General features: G+C 44.6%; 2 protein-coding genes across 4 annotated transcripts in view; one reads left to right on the top strand and one right to left on the bottom strand.

Moving 5' to 3' along the window:
• SPRING1 (SREBF pathway regulator in golgi 1) overlaps positions 1-20,824 on the bottom strand; it is a 30,114-nt gene extending 9,290 nt beyond the window's left edge. The window contains exons 1-5 of one of the 3 annotated variants that reach the window (XM_079717885.1): positions 20,599-20,824; positions 10,544-10,700; positions 6,288-6,439; positions 5,775-5,888; positions 3,108-3,681 (exon numbers count right to left, since the gene is read on the bottom strand). In XM_079717885.1, coding sequence (XP_079574011.1) covers positions 3,598-3,681; positions 5,775-5,888; positions 6,288-6,439; positions 10,544-10,700; positions 20,599-20,709 — 618 coding nt within the window. In that variant the 5' untranslated portion in view covers positions 20,710-20,824 and the 3' untranslated portion in view covers positions 3,108-3,597. Of the gene's footprint in view, positions 1-3,107; positions 3,682-5,774; positions 5,889-6,287; positions 6,440-10,543; positions 10,701-20,598 lie in introns of those variants that run through there. The other 2 variants (XM_079717886.1, XM_079717887.1) reach the window with 2 other exon arrangements.
• Positions 20,748-21,176, top strand: part of RNFT2 (ring finger protein, transmembrane 2) — a gene marked incomplete at both ends in the record, with an annotated part of 61,797 nt that continues 61,368 nt past the window's right edge. Inside the window, one exon of the mRNA XM_079718134.1 lies at positions 20,748-21,096. Coding sequence (XP_079574260.1) covers positions 20,748-21,096 — 349 coding nt within the window. The remainder of the gene's footprint in view (positions 21,097-21,176) is intronic.

Here is a 21,176-nt window from a genome sequence, read left to right as displayed (position 1 = left end):
AAATCATTCTCAAATAAACATACAAACATGTATGTGAAAGCATATCATCAGTGCATTATTTGTAGCAGCCAAAAAAGAAAAAAAAAAAACAGTAATAAGCTAAATGACCTCAGCAGGGATTAATAACATTACGGTATATCCATGAAACTGACACCAGGTGGTCACTAAAAATTATTAGATAGGCCTATATGTCACATAGAAGGATGTCCATCAGAGGATTGCTTTCAAGAAGAAAAAGTATTCTCATATCTGCCTAGAAAGTCATGAGGGAAAGAGAAAAAAAATGGGCTGATCTCTAGGTTGCATGATTTTAGGTCATTATTACTTTCATCTTGACATTACCTGCATTTTAAAAATTATCTTTAGCAAGAGTTCTTCTAAAAGTAGTAGTAAAAATAATACCTAGAACTCTGTAGTTGTCACCCTTCCACCCAAGCGGCCCACCCATCCCCGCCTTGCCAACTACGTGATGTCAGACCCCCACTGGACTGCAGATGTGGACGTCATGCCCAGCACTGGGCCTTTACTCACTCCAACACCTCACAACAACCCCACGAGGAGCAGATGCAATCCCATATCACAGAGCAGGGCCTGGGACTCAAGAGGAAAGACTACCCAAGGCCATGCCTTAATAAGAAGGAGTTACTGACTGTGAGGCCGAATTCTCTCCAGCCTGTGAAGAGTAGACTAAATAACAGTAGAAACTAACACAACAGAGTAAAGCAACTACACTCCAATAACCATTAAAAAAAAAAAAAAAGAGTAGACTAAATAAGCAACATCTCTGTTCATTTACAATCTACCTGCAAATCCCAACGATGGGAACAGCTTGCTCGGAACCTTGCACACAGCTCCCACAGCGCCTTTGCAGCCTCACCAACTGAGGCACTCCCTGGACAGCCTCCAAGTCAGCTCCGGGAGCAGGCCAAAAACTGCAAACCCTGCTCTAAAATCTTATCCCCCGCTTTTCCAAGAGCTGCTGAGCTCGCCCTTCGATGCCAGCCCCAGCGTCGCCAGATCCAGGGCCACCCCAAGTCCCAGGCCCTATGGAGGCAGTGCCTTTTTCTACAGAATGCTTCTTTCCCTGTTAGAATGTATCTTATCTTTATTGCTCCAGCAAGCAGCATGGCAATTAAGATTCAGAACTGAGGGAAATGCTTTGAATTACCCAATTACCTTTCACCCCAAACATAACAAAAAAATTTTCTTCTAAACTAAAGGTGTTTTCATTCCTTCTCTGATCTTCTCTTAAAATCCGATGTGTATCATGCACTTTGCTAAGCTCTGGGCATACAAAACTACGACAAGGTCCCTAATTCTGAAAACCTTCAGTCGAAGGAACCAGAAACAAACCAGAGAGGGGAGCAGGGAGGGGTCCAGGCTAGAAGCCTGGGGAGGCCCATGATGTTCCACATCCTTGGGTGGCTTCATTACAGAGTCTGCAGTACCGTGACTTTCCAAAACAGCGAACATGCCTCTTAGGAGTACAGAAAAACATACTCCAGGGCTGAATGAAAATGACCTTTGGATTATTGACCCAATTTGGTTACTTATACCACCTCTCCCCTCTGCTGGCCTGGACAACCGAGATCTGTATGCTCTCAGAGCAGTGTTTACAGATGAGTCAGCGTTGGAGATGGCGAGGGGTGGTGGGAAGGACAGTGGACCCGGCGCCGGAGATGAAGGTCCTGTTTTGGTTCCGTCATGGGGCCCAGGGAAGTCACTTCACTCCATTTCCTCATCTACGAGGTGGGAACAAACGAGCTTAATTCTCTACCTAAGTTGCAGAGGCTGTGAAAGCTGTGAAAATGCAAAACGTGCTCGCCAATATTCAAATACAGAATAAACAGGTATGGCTGACCTTTGATATAAACTGTTTTCACAGTAAATCTACGTTATTGCCCAAGGGTTCAAATAAGCTCAAAGGAGACGCTGGTCAGTGACAACTACCAGGAGACAGACTGAGTTACCACAAGTAATGAGCTGGTGAAACAGGCAGACGTGTCCATTACTTTCACACACAGTCTGATTTAGCACCAGTGAACACACACAGAATCTGAAAAACCTGACGCAAAATGAATAATTTCCTGGGATCTAACATTAAAAACAACTGCCAGACAGTTCACCCTCTAAGAAAGTTGACTTAGGGGGACAAACTACTTTGGAAAGGTAAGTGTAAGTAACAGGAGGGAGTTAAGGGAAATTATTCCATTGAATAGACTGCAGAAACATACAGGAGGGCAAACATGGCCCAAGGAAAAAGCTCCACTGAAATAAAAATGCTGAAAGCGGGCTGTAAAGCTCATGCTCTGCTCTGAGGGCAACCGCTGAACAACCGAAAAAGAACAAGGAAGACCTTGCCCAATACCAGGGTTAGTGAGGGGCTCTGGGAAAGAACAGTGTGCGGTAATGTGACTCCAGAGAGCAAAGAGGGGCACGACGTCTTGATCTGAGGACCAAATACTCTCAGCCTTGACCAGAGAGGGTTAGTGTCATATTAGAAACACAGGACGCCTCCAGCATGTGGACCAGCAGCCTGCACATCCAATGTCCACGGAGGGTAGATGTGAGTCTCTTAGGGCACCCTGACAGAAACTTGAGTTTTGTTCTTCTTTGTAAATCACAGGGAAACCAAATGTCTGTACCTATTACATCTCCCGAAGCCGAAAGCGATAAAGAACGACCACTTACAGTCAGTTGCGAGATGTATCTCCACTGAGGAATCGCCTTAAGATGGGGTTTTCATGACAGAAGAGGAGGCGGCCGCCCAGCAGATGACTTTCCTGAGGCTCCCACTGTCCCACGGCTGAGCAGACCAGTCATTTCAACAGGGGCAGTGGAAACAAGAACAGAACCCTCCAGGACAACAAGGCAGAATTTCTGGTTAAAACGGTGCATGCACATAGTTAAACAAGCATATCCAAATACCACTAGGAAAAAACCTGAGAGCACATGGTGCCAGCTGCTAGAAAGTTGGCACAGGATGAGAAGGGAACAGCATCTGAGTTTCTAGACAATTTTAGATGTCAGGACATGGTGTTCAGGGCCCACTCTTGAAGATGCTGTTAAAACAAAACCAAGAACAAACCACCTCGAGAGAACATGCATGTTCTAAGAGACCAAACATTTTATCTGGGTGAAGGGTTGATCTCACTCTTGAAACTCAAGAACACAAGAAAACAACAAGAACAATCTCCTTGAATATACTCAACTATCAAGGAATTTTCCTATAGGAAACATGAGAATTTTCCCACTACTCTGAAGAAGTCCAATAAATAACTTTACAGTGAAGGGCCCGGGGAGAACACACACAGATGCCCACAGGTCCCTGAGCAGCCGCAGAGCAGAGGCGCTCAGAGTGCTGATGCCTTCACCAGGTCGCCCACAGTCTTGTCTTTCTTGAATGTAACCCGCTGGCTGGCATTTCCAACTGCTTTACGGAACAAGTCCATCTGGTAAGCCCGGGGGCGAGTGAGGCCAAAGAGCACAACACAAGAAGTGGTCAAGGTCAAGTCTTCTCCTGAAGACCAGAGAAGGGCTTCAGGCTACAAGTTCTTCAGCAGCACATCCTCCCAGTGGGTTGAGTCTCCCTCACCGTCACGCGGGGAAGAGCTCGGGAGGGCTCTCTCCGTAGCAGTACTTTGCTATGGGATCCCTATAGGTGTTCTCATGCTGCACGCTCTGTTGGCAAAAGGGAAGAGAAGAGCGCTGTGAGAGAGAGCAGGACGGCGTCCGGCAGACGCTCCCTGCAGGAGCCCGGGTGAGTCCATCTCCAAATGTCACCAAAAGGGTCCAGGGCACTTTCTGGAGCAAAGGCAGATGCTCAGCACAGAATGCCAATGAAGGGCATGAAAATGGACATAGTGTCACCACAGGACTGTTTCTTTTATGCACACTAGTGAGTTTTTTTTTTTTTTTTAACAACCTAGCTGTGACTAGGATAACTTGAGACAAAAAATTTTCCTCAAAGTATTTTAAGTCAGATTAAGATCCGATGGGTGTTTTGCACCCCGTGCTTCAAAGGAATTCAGTCCCCGGCACTGAACCCTGCAGAGATGAAGGAGATGCACTTCAAATTGCTTTCATCAAGTTTTATGTACCTAAGGGCTGGTACACAAGCCGAATCCCACAGTACCACACAAGCTTCATCTGGCCAAGCAAAGTGTGATTTAACATAGACAATCATCCTTGGTGGCTAATTTTTCATCAATTTGTTTTCACACAAGCAACTTGAGTTTTTGGCTAGTCTAGAATTCATTAATTAGCCTAAAACCAAGGCTAAACATCTAAATTGTAAGTATTAATCCAATTTACAGACATGCAGCCAAATCTTTTCTTTCTTGGGACACTTATAAAGGCAAATCGCCAACTGGTAAATGTCTCTTTACAATGAAAATGCAAAGTCTGAAACTTTAGCATCTTCACTCAAGTTTGGAAATAACTCCTGGGTTTTATCAGTTAAAGAAAGAAAATACTTGGCCTTTTCTAACATTTCTCAGAACGAGAGTATGAATCAAAGTAAGTCATGGGTTCAGCCGTCCTCCACATTTCCTTTAAAGCCCACTCAAATGGAAAGCTCTTCCAGCAAAACAAGGACATCAGGAATTTCTTCATGTTTCAAATGCTCATTATAATCCCTGAAACACTTACCCAGTGATGCTGAATGCTCTAAGAGCAGACCAGAGACATAAAGAGTGGCGTAAAACCCAAAGGCAGACTACAGAAATCTGGCAAAGGGTACAAGAGTTCCAGAGAATGACAAATGAGTCATTTATCTCAGACGGAGCTAGGACAGTCTTGCAGACACCATGAATGGAAGCCAGAGGAAGAGCGCCTGTATGACAAACACGTCTGGTGATTTTACAAAGAGAGCTCCAACAACCACCCGATCACAAAGGCTGAGAGCAGAGGATGCGGAATGATGGAAAGGCAAAGACGTTCAGACGCTTTCAGCAGCTGGTGCCGTGTTTAGTGCCCAAGAGCAAAGCATTTAATGACAACATGCTGAAAAGTACTGAGAGCTTGGCAACCTACAGATTTACCTGTGTATTTTTCAACACCCACCTGCCCCATCCCCTTGAATCCTAAAATAAACCACAACTTTGTCCCAGAATAAATTAGTACCCACTCTAAACGAGTGGTTGCTGGAAAGCCTTAAAGTTCAGTCAAAGACGGAGGAGAGAACTTCTCTCAGGAATTGGACTATTAGGACTCCACCCAGACTTAAAAATAATTTTAAGCTTCCACTTAAAATACAGACAAGCTAATCAGATAGGGAAGATGCAAGTTAGTCAGACCTTGATTTGATATAAATATTTTAGATCCCTAACTTGTATAAATCTCATGTTCACATTCTAAATACAGTTAGCCCTCCATACCACGGGTTCCGCATCCGTGGATTCGACCAACCATGGGTCAGAAGTATTTGAAAAAACTCCAAGAAGTTCCAAAAAGCAAAACATGGTATTTACATTGTATTAGTTATTGTAAGTAATCTAGAGATGATTTAAAGCATACGGGAGGATGTAAGTAGGTAATAGGCAAATATTATGCCATTTTATATGAACATTTAGGGATTTGGGGTCCTGGAACCAATCACCCTCGGATACCAAGGGATGATGTACTATCAATCCACCAAAGCTCCACACAACTTTGTTTAAATCTCTTATCCATTATAACCCGACCAAAAGCCCCCAGTGCATATTTTCGAGTTTTCCTGCAGACCCTGACTCCCACCAGCAAATACCCCAGCTAGAGGCATCACAGTTTCTGACCTGGGATGAGGTCCTGCATTTAGCCAAACACAATTCAAAGTGATCTTCGACTGCCATGAAGAGGTTCTGGAATGCCACAGCTGCCCGGTTGAGGAAGCGCTCCAGGAGAAGTTGCTATGGAAACAAAAGTCAGTACCTGTAATAAATTCCAAACTCAGAAGCACAAGGTAACCTTGGAAATTTCTCCTAAACTAACAGACTGCTGATACGGGGAAGAGGAGGGCAAGGAGAGAGAGAGGGGAGCTCAAGTGAGCAGGAGGGCTGATGTTTTATTCTTTAGATATCTGATTAGGAATACAATGGCCCATTCTGCCAAAGAACCACTGGAGGAACTGGGAACCACCTCCTTTCCTTGTAGACAAAGGCTACCTCACAACAGCCATTTCTGACACTGACAAGGTTCCCTTCTAAGTTCTATTTCCAGAAGAATCTCAAAAGAAGATTCTAATGCTCCTCGTGAAATGCAGGCGGAAAGAATAAAGGAGATGCAGCACAAGGAGCAACTCTCCATACCTTGTTGGGCTGCAGGCAGCAGGAGACACAGTACTCATAGGCGCTACAGCAGCCATTGGACAAGCAGCCATCACAGCAGTACTGCTTTGCGCCAGGGACGTTGACATTACAGCAGCCATTTACCAGCAAATCTTTCCTCTCACAAACGTAACCTGAAAGTCAGAGACTAACCTGAGTATAAACCCAGCAGTCCCCCCACCTGCCCACCAGGGGCGATCACGAGGCAGCAATGAAAGTCCTGCATGCAAAGAACATAAAGATGGAGTCTGGAGTCAGGGGCATCCTAAGGACCACAGAACCTGGAATCAGAGTGTCTAATCAGAGCGTGCTTCCTGCATGCGGCAGTTTACAAGAAACACGGACTCCCATTTTATAAGTAGGCTATATATATCCTAATCTACCTAAAATTACCTTTTAGTCTGCTGTCACGTATTTGATGCAATCATCACATCACCTATGCTTTCCTGTGCTAACCTATGCAAGCCAATTTTTCATCTATGCCTGGGGGAAAATGTCATTATTTTTCAAAGAAAAATCTGAAAAGAGGAAAAAACCAAGGTTTTCACTCCTGAAAGTGAGATCCTTTTAGATTTAATACAAACAAAAAACCTCTACATATACTTTTTACATTTAAATACTTACCATTTATTTAGTAGTTTGAAGGATTTTTTAAAAATAGTAGTCACACCTAACCTTTATAAACTGATTTAGGCTCCTTTTAAGTATACATTGCAGGGATTCAACTACCCCTCAGAATTAGGGAATGAGAGTACTCTAATAGCCAAGGAAGAAAAATCCTCCCAATTCCCTCCATTCATCACCTAAACACACCCCCTCCAACCTAGTTCATTCATTCATACTCAACTTTAAGAAAAGAATCTCCTCACAAAAGCTAATTTATTGTTCATAGCTGCTAAATACACATTTCTTTATATCCTTCTGGGAGTGGGACAGAAAAATGTAAGAATAAGTCCATTAGGGACACCATGTGGCCCATGGGAAACTCCCAGGTGCAGGCCCAGGCCCATAGGTACGCACACGGGCCCACAGGTGCACACAGGTGCAAAGCAGCTGTTCCTCACATCATTCCATTCTAAATGCCCCAGCTTCTTAATCCTCAGAGAATGAGACGTCGTGAAGCATGAGGTTGTTTTCAGAAACTACTCCAGAAAACAAAGTCTGTGCAAAAGCAGGAGGCACCATTAAAATAAGAGTGGAAGGGACCAGAAGGGCCCTCACGTCACACTGGGGAAAGTGAGGCCTATGAGAACCAGATCGCTGCTGTTGTGGTTTTAACTATGCCTTTTGTCTTCTAAATTAAGACAGGATGATTTTAATGCCACATTAAATGTTTCTGGGATTCTTCCTAACTATTCTTACTTTCTTCAGAAGGGTTATAAATTAAAAATCTGAATAAGCCAGCATGTTCCTCAAAATTCTGCCCCAAATGATAAATACAGAGCATCTTATCACATGATCTGTGTCAGAAAGATGTAAAACATTACACTTGTTGAAATGATCTTTCTGCCCTTTTCTCTTTTCCATGTTATACGTGTTAGCATCTCAGGCCTTCTGCTTTTCCCCAGTACAAACTGCAAGTATTTAGCTTTGAAACCAGGCAGGTCTTTCTAACTTCTGGTGAAAGTCCATCAAGATTTTTCCTTTTGGGCTTCCCTGGTGGCGCAGTGGTTGAGAGTCCGCCTGCCGATGCAGGGGACACGGGTTCGTGCCCCGGTCCGGGAAGATCCCACATGCCGCGGAGCGGCTGGGCCCGTGAGTCATGGCCGCTGAGCCTGCGCATCCGGAGCCTGTGCTCCGCAACGGGAGAGGCCACAACAGTGAGAAGCCCGCGTACCACAAAAAAAAAAAAAAAAAAAAAAAAGAAGATTTTTCCTTTTGCATCAGAAATGTACTCCTGCAAACATTATTTCCAATGAGGAGTCCTGTGAGATCACAACCTCAGTGTGCTGCTACTGACTGGGAAACCAACTTCTAACCTTTGAAAAGTTTGTAACTCTGCTGGTTGTCTTACTGAATAAGGTGTCACCCTGGCAACACTCGTGGGGGTGGCATCTGCTTGCTAAAAGGCAAAAATTCCTGCAAGTTTTATTTATTACACTGCTTATCTCCTCTCCTGCATTCATGGAGGTAAAATAAAACCTATGGTTCTTGGATTTTTTTTGATTGGTTCTTGGAACTTAAGAAATCTGAGAGTCTTTGTCTCACTTGAATTAAGCAGAGGGAAATCATTCTTTTGCTAGCTATGACAAAAGAAAAGGACAAACTGTCATTCATAACTAATATTAAATATTAAAGTCAAGTCATAAGATTTCACACTTTCTCACTGAGTATCATACAAACAAAAGCCTATAAGAAAAAAGCACTGAACTCCAAGTTCAGTCCTGGTCTTAGTCCTAGGTCTGCCCCTGACTGACTAACTGGGTCATCTTATGGAAGTAACTTTCCTTCGCTAAACTTTACTCTGTTAAAACAAAGCAAAACAAATGTTACTTCCAATTTAATCTGCTTTTTCAATGTGATCTTAAAAACAGAGCTGGGCACTGTTGAGTCATCAGTGCATTTTTGTGCAAAATTTTCCAGCTCCTCTAATCTAGGTGGGAGGTTTTCCTGATTCCTTCCTTCAATCCCAAATAATCTCATCTGCTCTGATTCCTTTGAGATCTTTTTGGAAAAGTTTTTTCTTTTTTAATTATTTTGCTGGGGTTGCCAACTTTAAATATAGATATATAAAAAGCACTACAGTTTCATTTTGAAGATAGCACGTGTCTTCCTTTTGTTGGGCTTCATCAGGTATCGATGAAAATTCTAATTCAAGGTTACCTGTATCAATTTCAGTACTGTGACATTCATAACCCATTTGTTCTGAGACTCTCTAAGAGAGAGCCAATTTTAGTCTTGCAGACTAACCAGATTATTGCAAACCACCAGGTGAAAAGGGACTAAACAATCTGTAAATCAATTGGGGAACTCCGACCACTGTTTGGCTAGCTGACATTAGGGAAAAGTGGTACTCTCTTGGCGTGATAATGGTATCCTGTTTATGGTTTGTAAAAGAGCCCCTGCCACCTTGGGCAGGTTCCTGAACCGCTTGGTGCCTCTATCTTCAACTACAAAGTGAAGACAGAAACACCTACACCTCACAGGACTGCTACAACAATCAAATGAGATGTTATTCAAGGAGAGCTTTTAGCGCAGTGCCCAGCATGTAGTAAGGGCTAAATTAATGCAGGCAGAGCATTACCAGGAGTCTCTCCTTGGGGGACCGGGCCAGTCTTAGAGTGGTTAGAGCTCTAGCAGCTGTCTAATCCAAACGCCTCGCCAGCACAGGAGTCGCCTTTCTTATACACTAAAACTCTGGGAGAAGGCACCAAAACAGACAGATTGTTTTTTTTAATTGAGATATCATTGATTTACAATATTACATAAGTTTCAGGTGATAACTTAGTGATTCACAATTTTTAAAAGTTATACTCCGTTTATAGTTATTATAAAATATTGGCTATATTCCCTGTGCTGTTTGATATACCTCGGTAGCTTATATTTTATACACAGTAGTTTGCACCTCTTAATCCCCTAGCTCTATCTTGCCGCTATAAAACGAATGAAATTTTGCCATTCGCAACAACGTGGATGGATTTGGAGGGTATTACACTTAGTGCAGTAAGTCAGACAGAGGAAGACAAATACTTTGATATTGTATGATTATCACTTATACGTGGAACCTAAAAATAAAACTAGTGAATATAACAAAAAAGAAACAAACTGATGTTTTAATAGTAACAGCAAAACATTTTGGAAGTGTTTATAATTCATTTGAGATTATGCAGTCAACAAGTGCATTCATTCTCTTCCTAAATGCCAACACTATGTATATACGATTCACGTCACCAAGAGGGAAAACTGTTTATCTTGTAGGGTTCACCATCAAAATGAGAAAAAAAAAGACTGTTAAAATCTGAAAGTACTGGGGCTGGGAAGAGACTGGCAGGAAGTAGTCAAGGGGCTGACACATGATAAAATGCTAAAACCGTAATTCTAACTCTGGAGAGTGTCTCTTATCAAACCAAGCTTCTCTGATGTTGAGGGGAACCTTGAATGATGAGTCAGATATAAAAGACAAAGACATGAGAAGTGTTGGAAATGGGCAAGAGAGGGGGAAAGACAGCATATAAAATCCCTATTTAAAAACCTAGAATGGCCCAGGGACTGCAGGAGAGGAAGGGAGCCAGACTAACCAAGTTCATCCGTGATGAGGTGCTTCCCTTGAATGGAGTTCCGGCACTGGTTGCTGGGCCGACTGCTGTTGCCCAAGTTAAACTGCACTTTCCATGGGATGGGCTGATCGTGGTCTTGAACCTGGAGGAGATTCCGATCTCTCACTGCCCTCTCCTCCTACAAAGACACCATAAATGAGAAGGTTAAAGTATCACTTCTTGCATTTTCACCAATTTTTTCATAGAAACTACAGTAATAGGAAAGAAACAATATAAAACAGCTTGCACAACAGGAATCTGAACTCCCCTGGTACGAGCAAAGTCTGAGCCAAAGTCATGAAAAAAAATGCAGGGCTTCCCTGGTGGCACAGTGGTTAAGAATCCACCCACCGGGACTTCCCTGGTGGCACAGTGGTTAAGAATCCACCCACCAGGACTTCCCTGGTGGCACAGTGGTTGAGAATCTGCCTGCCAATGCAGGGGACACGGGTTCGAGCCCTGGTCCGGGAAGACCCCATATGCTGCGGAGCAACTAAGCCCATGTGCTACAACTACTGAGCCTGCACTCTAGAGCCTGTGAGCCACGACTACTGAGCCTGCGTGCCATAACTACTGAAGTCCGCACGCCTAGAGCCCGTGCTCAGCAACAAGAGAAGCCACTGCAATGAGAAGCCTGCGCACAGCAACGAAGACCCAACGCAGCCAAGAATAAATAAATAAATAAATAAAATTTTTTAAATGCAAAATAAACCTGTAGGAAGAAGTAATAAATTAGGGCTATGCTTCAAAACTGGCAGACTTACATAAATGCCCCTGGACTACGTGCGCGTTATAAATGTGTACAAAAGCATTAATTTTGTCAAAAAAATTTGGAGGGAAAAAGTTTTGAACTTTTTCTGATGGCAAATCATTTAAAATATTTTTTATATTAAAACAAATACATGGGCTTCCCTGGTGGTGCAGTGGTTGAGAGTCCGCCTACCGATGCAGGGGACACGGGTTCGTGCCCCGGTCCGGGAAGATCCCACGTGCCGCGGAGGGGCTGGGCCCGTGAGCCATGTCCGCTGAGCCTGCGCGTCCGGAGCCTGTGCTCCGCAACGGGAGAGGCCACAGAGGTGAGAGGCCCGCGTACCGCAAAAAAAAAAACAAAAAAAACAAATACATTGTGGAATAGAATGTAAAATCTGAATACACTTTTAAAATAGAAGAGGAAACTTCAAAGAAACTTTCCAACTGTCATTTCAGACAATACCTGGACAGGTCTAGGGCACAAGGTTACTTTCATTTGCAGTGAGGAGTTTAGTGGTAAACTAAGGGGAACGCTGAATTGGGAGGTTGATTTCAGGGGCAAGAAGAAGCATGTCAACTTGCAAATTTCTTCTATGAAAAAATACTAAGTATGTGACCCTTAGAACATACCTTTCTTTATAAAAGACACCCATGCCGGCCAGCCCTTTACCTAGACATGCAAAGTGAGGAGTTGCTCTACAGGCAAGAGCTTAGATCTTTTCTCCTAGCCCCCAAGGCACCGTTGGGCTTTCCAAATTGCCTTTGTTATACTATTAAACTAAGTAAGGTGCCTGAGTGCCAAAAAAACAAGCCATCCAAGAAACAGCCATCTTCTTGATTCTTCAACCTATCTATCACTGGAAAACAAAACAATGATAAGACTCCCTCCAAGAGGATTTTTATACATAATAGTTTAACCATTCTACCATTTTAATAGAGCTCTGTGGCTTTTGCCATTAAGAATGATCTGTCATGTGTCACTGTTTGAGAAAAAGGGACTAACCTTGAAAGTTGATGGCAAAGGTTACACTTTAAGACAATGGGAAAGAGCTATACAGTTACTAAGATATCTCTAGGAAAGCTATGTTGGAAGAGCTATTAATATTTAAAACATGCATATCCACATCTACTTTGGCACAGCAAACACGTTTGAGGCCTAGCCTCTGGAAAGTACAGATGTGTAAGGGTGCACTAGGATGTCTACTACAGCACCGTTTATGTGGTAGAAAAAACCTGGAACCCCAACCACAGAGAAATGAGTGAATAAACACTGGATAGCCATAGCTATTACCTAAAAATTACGTATGACTGGTGTGTATTTATCTAGAGCAGGAGTCCTTAAACCTGACTTGCACATCAGATTATGTAAGGACTTCAAATTCTGATTCCTGAGCCCAACTCCAGACTGAGTAAAAAGCTCTGTGGATGGGACCTGGGAATCAGTATTTTTAAAGCACTCGGATGATTTTAATACAGAGGGCTGCAGATCCCTGGTGGATGTCCATAGTATATTAAGGAAAAAAACAAGTTACAAAATAATGTGCATATTATCACACATTGTATTATGATAATTGTATTAATACATACATATGGGTTTGCAAGAGCTGAGATAAAGGCATGCAAAGATACTACAGACCATTAACATGGAAAGGACATAGGTGATTAACATTTTTCATCATCATTGGAACAGTTTCATTTTTAATTTAAAATAAAATGATAAAAAATTATTAAAAACATGATGATCATTAACAACAGGAGACACTAAATGAGGAATCTACAGGAACTCTGTACTATCCTTGAAACTTTTCTGTAAATCCATACTTAGTCCAAAATTAAAAGTTTATTTTAAAAAAATGACTGCCAGGGCTTCCCTGGTGGTGCAGTGGTTGAGAGTCCACCTGCCCATGAAGGGGACACGGGTTCGTGCCCCGGTCCGGGAAGATCCCACATGCCGCGGAGCGGCTGGGCCCGTGAGCCATGGCCGCTGAGCCTGCGCGTCCGGAGCCTGTGCTCCGCAACGGGAGAGGCCACAACAGTGAGAGGCCCGCGTACCGGGAAAAAAAAAAAAAAAGACTGCCAACATGAAAGACATAAATTGCCCACAATCCCATCACTTGAATAAAGCTGTATCTATTTCTGCATATTAACTTCTAGCCTTTGACCCCAGCATTTATACTACAAATTAGGATGCTTCACATTCAGCTCCTCTTGACACTAATTGGATGGTAAACCATTCAAGTACCTACATTATCTTGATAATCACATTTTCAAGGCTATATAATAATCCATCACCTTGATGTGCTGTAATCTAGTAAAAACATCCTCTACAGATCAACGTTTAAGCCCACCCCAGGTGTTTGTTTTCATAAATAGCACTGCAATAAAAATGTAGACCCGGGCTTCCCTGGTGGCGCAGTGGTTGGGAGTCCGCCTGCCGATGCAGGGGACACGGGTTCATGCGCCGATCCGGGAGGATCCCACATGCCGTGGAGCGGCTGGGCCGTGGGCCATGGCCGCTGGGCCTGCGCGTCCGGAGCCTGTGCTCCGCAGCGGGAGAGGCCACAGCGGTGAGAGGCCCGCGTACTGCAAAAAAAAAAAAAAAGTAGACCTTTTGCTTATTCTCTTGAGTAATTTGTGATAAGAATTATTACTAGTAGAGTCAATGCTAAATAGTGCCAAATATTGATAATTTCCCAAAAGTTATATATGCCATTTGTAACATTACCAGCATTTAAATAACAGTGTGCCACTCCACTATTGAATTTTGTTCCTTAATTTACTAAAGGTAAAACAGTCCTTCAAGGTGGCTTTCATTTCTATCCTGCGCCCTCTCTTTTGTTTCTTTCATAGGAAAGAACTGGCACTAGCAGGAACAGGATGGGTTATATCAATACAAAAACAACATCTGTATTCCTTGGTTGGGGCAAGAAGAGGACTTAAATGCAGAAATCTTAAGAATATGGGAAAAATCACTTAGGTGCACAATGCTTAACCACCTGTAAATTCATGAGTTCTGCTGGGACCGTGTCAGTTAACGGCATAATCAACCTATGTGCAAACTAAAGTGCACTTCAAATGCTACCCTAGATAAATTAATAGCCATAAAGACTTAAGAAGCTGGTCAAAGTACAGTAAACTGGATCTCACAACAAGGTTGAAAGTGCTCTTGACATCACTCTCAAACTTTCCTGTTATTCCTTCTGAAAGAAAATGAGAGTTCATGGACAAGGGCATCCCAGAAGGACCTCTTTCACATTACTGTGTTCCTGGTAAATAGGATGGCAATTCTCCCAGCACTTGCACTTGTTTTCAAACATGAATATTCAAGACCTTTCCAAAAGAACTGGTAAGAGTTGTACAACCAGAAAAGACCGTACAAGAGATTGTGTAAGACATAATGGCAAATGTAATGAATTAGCACATGGTCACTTTCCTGAAGGTCCAGTCTTGCAAGGGTGTGGTGAAGGGGCACTGAGGGGATTCCTTCATTGGACAGGTGGCTGTAAACCTTTCCCAAACTACCCTGCTAGGCTGTCTCAATTTTAAGCACGTGTGTGTGTGTGTGTGTGTGTGTGTGTGTGTGTGTGTGTGTGTGTGTGTGTGTGTGTGTGTGTGTGTGTGTGTGTGTGTGTGTGTATTTTTAAATTCAAGATTCATTCAAAGGTATCAAGTTCTTACAATGTGTTAAAGATACAGAGACAAAGATAGGCAGGTTCTCTATTCTCATAGAGCCTCCAGGGCCTTCCCTGGTGGCGCAGTGGTTAAGAATCCACCTGCCAATGCAGGACACACGGGTTCGAGCCCTGGTCTGGGAAGATCCCACATGCTGGCGGAGCAACTAAGCTCATGCACCACAACTACTGAGCCTGCACTCTAGAGTCCGCAAGCCACAACTACTGAGCCCGCGTGCCACAACTACTGAAGTCCATGCGCCTAGAGGCCGTGCTCTGCAGCAAAAGAAGTCACCGCACTGAGAAGCCGGCGCACCACAACAAAGAGTAGCCTCCGCTCACGGCAACTAGAAGAAGCCTGCACGCAGCAACGAAGACCCAATGCAGCCATAAATAAATAGATAAATTTATTTTTAAAAAAAAGGAGCCTCAGAATTTTCTTCATAAACTACAAGGCGCTAGAGAAATGTTTTTATTACTAATGTATATTACTTAACCTCTGGTTTAAAAAGGGGTATTTTAATAACTGTCCTGTCTCTTTTTCGGGGGTTATCATAAGGGTCAAATGAGATGTGTTCCATGTAAGCAGTAAAGCACTTAAACATAAGGCACTGTCATTAAAAGCATCGCTTACGATTCTCAAAAGTAAAAGAAAAAAGAGGATAAAGGCCAGAGGGAATCCCAATGTCTAATATTTGGGGAATAGCTAATAAATATAGCCTGATCATGGAAATTTTTGGTTATAAAAACTTACACCTAGAAAGAGCTTTTAAAGATGGGGAAAATGCATATATGTTAAGTGAAGAAACAGTAGGCCCTAATTATATTTTTAAAATATGAAGAAAGAAAATATGCCCAAATATCATCAGTGAATCCCTCTGGTTGGTGAGATTAAAGATAATTGCTTTCCTCCTCTACCCTGTGCAGCACTTTACAGACTCTGAAAGGTATATGTACCTTGGTGATACGGTGAAAAACAGAGCAGAAAAACAGATTAGCAACTCTCTCTTATGATTTATTGCACTTTATACAGTGTCTAACTTGAAACCAATTTACATACTTAATTACATTAAAGCTAAAGATGTTCATATATTTTCAAGGAGTTATGCAAATAGCCCTGACACTTTCTGGAACTGCACCACTTGAACAACTATGAGAACAGTTATTTCCATGAGAAGACCTCTAAGGACCCTTCTGACTCCAAGACTGGGATTTCTCTAATCTCAGCTCAAATGCCCCATAAGAGTTAGGCCCACCTTGCCACTCTATCACAGTACCTTGTTTTGTATTCTTCGTATCACATATTATTATCTGAAATAATTTTGCTCATTTGCCATTTCTACCCCTCACCCCCTACAGAATATAGGCTCTGGGAGAGTAAGACTGTATCTGCTTTGCCCCCCACTGTATCTCCATCATCTAGCAGACAGTGCCTGGTGCAGCTGGTGTTCACTAAACATTTCTTAAATCAATGTGCCCAAGTCACCTAGCACCCAGTCCTCACCCCCAACGGCATCCCCACCAAGGTCACTCATTTCTCCTGTGCTCCCATCCCTACAATTTAAACTATCCCCCAAAGCATTAATTAACATGAAAATCAAAACAGGACTTCAAAGCTGTAGAGAATCATCAACTATTCTCTAGGCAAAACGTGGCCACATCTGCTCCACGAGTTCACAGTCTCACTGAAGCAGAGCTAAGGATCAATATGAAAAACTCCAAAGCTTTGGAGTTTTTCCGCAGCCTCTTCTCAATTAATTCTAACCACACCCACCCCGCCTTCCTGTCCAATAGACGGAGCCTGAGCTAGGCAAAATGGAGCAGGCTCCCTCAAGCCACACAGCTCAGGAGTGCTGGAAGACCGGAACTGCAGCAGAGAATAGAGAAGACGAGCAAACCCACAGGCGTGCAGGAGGGGCATCGGTCAGAACAGGCTCCAAGGATCCTTTACAGTTTTAAAAAGTATTGAGGACTTCAGTATGTGAGTTAATGAGGGTTATGGCTATTGACACTTATCATACTGGAAATTAAAACAAATTCTTAAAACATTTATTTTAAATAAGTTATTTATTCGTTTAAAAATAACAATTATGGGGCTTCCCTGGTGGCGCAGTGGTTGAGAGTCCGCCTGCCGATGCAGAGGACACGGGTTCGTGCCCCGGTCCGGGAAGATCCCGCATGCCGCGGAGCGGCTGGGCCCGTCAGCCACGGCCGCTGAGCCTGCGCGTCCGGAGCCTATGCTCCGCAACGGGAGAGGCCACAACCCGCAAAAAAAAAAAAAAGAAAGAAAGAAAGAAAGAAAATAACAATAACGAGCCCATTACATGTCAACAGTTCTTCATGTGTGTGTGTGTGTAAAAATGTTTTTCAAAACAAAAAAATATATTTGGTGAGATGAGAAAATGTTTTTACATTTCTGAAAATGTTTTTAATGTCTGGCTTGATGGAAAACAGCTGGATTCTCACAACTCCCTCTACATCCAATTTATCGCAATACATTGTTCAGGTTGAAGCTTATGAAGAAAATCTACCTCACACAAATGTGCAGTTGGAAATAGGAGCATTTTAATGGCTCTTCCAGATAATTATGGATAACCTCCTTTGATACTACTTCAAAACTTGACAAGTATAGTTTCTTAAAAGTTCACTGCAAATGGTGCAGCCTCTTTGGAAAACAGCCTGGCAGTTTCTCAAAAAGTTAAACACAGAGGTACCAAGTGACCCATCAATTCCACTCCTAGGACCATACTCAAGAAAACTGAAAACATATTTCCAAACAAAACCTTGTACACCAATGTCCATGGCAGCCCTAGTCATAACAGCCAAAAGGCAGATACAAGCCAAGTCTCCATCAAATGATGATGGCTAAACAAAATGTGTTAGACGCCTACAACGGCATATTATTCAGACATAAAAATGAAGTACTAATACATGCTACAACATGGATGAGACTTGAAAACTGGCTTTTAACTGAAAGAAGACAGACACAGAAGACCACATAGTGTATATCTCCATTTATATGAAATGTCCAGAATACATAAATCCATGGAGACAGAAAGTTGACTAGTGGTTGCCAGGGGCTTGATGGGCAGGGATAGAGAGTAGTTATAGCTAACGCGTTTCTTAGGCAGTGGGGGAATCAGATCCAGAAAAATCTGCAAAACAAAACTGTTGCCGAAAGTTTCAGGGGATTCACGATCACCCACACACACACGCACATACACACACCCCTAGGACTGTAGTCACAGATCACAAGTTTAAAAAAAAAAAAAAAAGACACATGGGGAAAAAAAAAAAAGAACAAGGTACACCAGAGTACTTAAAAGGCATTTGTAGGAGGAATTCCCTGGTGGTCCAGTGGTTAGGACTATGCACTTTCACTGCTGAGGGTCCGGGTTCGATCCCTGGTCAGGGAACTAAGATCGCACAAGCCCCGCGGTGCAGCCAAAAAAAAAAAAAGTGGTTGTAGGGAAAGTCACAGTGTAGACAGCATCTGAGTCAGACAGAAAAAATTAGTAGGAGTGTGCCAGGCTGGGAAGAAAGGAAAAGTCACCCCAATTAAAAAGATGTGATTGTTTGTTCAACCAATATCTGAATACCCATGAAGTGCCTGGCAGTATTCTAGGGACTGGGATTCTACGAACAACACAGACAAGGTCCTTGGTCTCCAAAAAATTACGTTCTAGAAGGGAGAGTGAGGGGAGACAGATAAACAAGTAAATGATCCAGAAATGCTCAGTAAGTGATGCTTACCGCAAAGAAAATAAAGCAGGACTATTGGCAAGGAACTGAAGTCACTGAGATTGTGTCACCTGGTGTGACCTGGAGCAGTAATAGTTAGCCTCACCTGAACTGACAAAAAAAAAAAAAAAAAACCACTCACAATGCAGAGATCCTGGAACGGGTGTCTGGAGTTTTATCTGAGTGCAACAGGAACCCAAAGAAGAACTATACACAAGAGAGTGCTGGGATTTTTTTTTTTTCTTTTCAGATTATCACTCCTCCTGCTGAGTAGAGAACAGACTGTAGGATAAGAAAGGAAGCAGGGCTTCCCTGGTGGCGCAGTGGTTGGGAGTCCGCCTGCCATTGCAGGGGACACGGGTTCGTGCCCCGGTCCGGGAGGATCCCACATGCTGCAGAGCGGCTGGGCCCGTGAGCCATGGCCGCTGAGCCTGCGCGTCCAGAGCCTGTGCTCCGCAACGGGAGAGGCCACAACAGTGAGAGGCCCGCGTACCGCAAAAAAAAAAAAAGCAGAGACCTGTTGGTGGGCTACTACAGCGGTCCAGACAGGGAAAAGCATAAGGTATCTGTGGCTGGGGAATGGTAGTGCCACTCACTGAGGCTGGGAAGACTGGAGAGGAAGTGGTGGTGGAGAATCAGGAGTTCTGTTCTGGCCAAGTATGAGGAGCCGACAACGCACTCAAAAAGGGACGTCAAGCAAGCAACGGGATATAAGAACCTTGTGGTTTCTGGATAGGTCTAGGCTGGCGTTAGAAATCAGGACAGCAACAGCATACAGCTAGTATTTAAACCAATGGTGCTAGAGGTGAGCTGGCTCAGCTGGGAGGAAGGTAGAGGGCTGAGTCCGGGGTCACTACGGCACCCACCTGACAGGGAAGGAACAACACGTGGCCATGAGCAGGTGTCTGCAAGTTGTGAAAACACAAGTGCAAGCACTTAGTCTGCATGAATGTCACCAACGCATCCCAGTCACCAGAAGAGGCTTACAACACTCAGCCTCTCTGTTAGCCTGAGGTGAGAGGTGGGATATGGTCCCCTAAGTTTCCACTTTACAATCTCCTAAAACTAAGGTGACCATATCATTTAGTATTTCTTTTCTATTCATTGACAAATTTTATACGAATATGACCCCTGAGAATGAAAAGGGGAGCTTTTCTAACTCCATCAGCGCAAGAGCATAAACCAGGGTTGTCCCGGGTACACCCTGGCATATGCTCACCCTTTCTAAAAACCTAAACGCCTGAACTGGACTTCTAAACGAAGAGACAATGCTCTGGGTAACATTTCCCACCAAAGCATCCTGCCTTTTTTCTCCCACAAATTCGCACAGAGAAAAAAAACTAAGCGAATGGGGAGGTGAAAAGAAAATTCTACCAACCACGTTATGCACAGAAAGAGCACCTCGTGGGTCCTGAGGCGTCTCCCTGCCGGACAACCGAGCCCCTAAATTAAATGAAAACCAGGCACACCAGCGCTGGCTTCGTAGCTCAGCTGGGCATCTTACTGGCCCAGGCATCTCCACCTTTCCCAGTCTCGAGTTCCCCCGCTGGAACCCGGCGACACCGCCCCCCAGAACGGCCGCGAGGAGAAGGCAGAAATGCTCGCCCCCGCTCAGCACTCGGCCTGGCAGGTAGGAGGCAAGGAGACGGCCCTCAGGGTGATAACAAGCACAGCGTTAAGGGCCCACAGCACCGGGTTCGAGTCCCAGCTCTGCCCCTGGCCTACCAACGAAATGGGCGGGTCCCTTCGCCCGTCCTCAGACCCGGGACACGAACGCCCACCTCTCCGGACCAGGCGGCCCGGCGCACCGGACACTCGGGCGGCGCGGCTGCAGAGGCAGTTTCCCTCACCCGGGGAAGGAGAGCGGCCACTGACCTGCTTGAAGGTGCTGGTGAGGAAGTAGACGAGCGAGAGCCCGAAGACCAGGGCGAGCACCCACCTCTTCCGCAGGAGCCGCCGCCACACCATGGCCGCCAGGTTCACCATCCCGGCACGGAGCGGGACAGGCCCGGGGCCCGGGCGGCATGGCCCCTACGCGGCCGGCAGCCCCATGGCTCGCGGCGGGCGCCGGCCCCGCGGCCCTCAGCCCATCCAGCTCCGGTCAGCCACCCCGCGCCTCCCCACGTGACCTCGCCCCACGCACCACCTCCACACCTCGCGCGTCACCCGCCGGCCTCCCTCGGCCTCCTCTTCATTGGTCCCTGCAGAGCGGCGGCTTCCTATTGGCTGAATTCCGCGAAGGGGGCGGGCGATCGTGTGCGTGCGGCCGGTGGAGTTGTTGCCCGGGTCTCAGCGCCGGGCGCAGCGACCTGAGAAAGAACCTGGGGAGAGGCCGGAAGCACTCGGAAGTCAGGTGCTCCCCGGGCCGCGCGAGTGATTGGCTTGGGAGCACGAGAATGATGCCGCTGTGATTGCCGAATCGTCTGGGCAGGTAAAAAGAGAACATTATTTTT

The sequence above is a fragment of the Hyperoodon ampullatus genome, assembly GCF_949752795.1.
Source record: "Hyperoodon ampullatus genome assembly, chromosome: 13".
In the NCBI taxonomy this organism is placed as follows: Eukaryota; Metazoa; Chordata; class Mammalia; order Artiodactyla; family Ziphiidae; genus Hyperoodon; species Hyperoodon ampullatus.
This window is presented reverse-complemented; position numbering and strand designations above follow the sequence as displayed.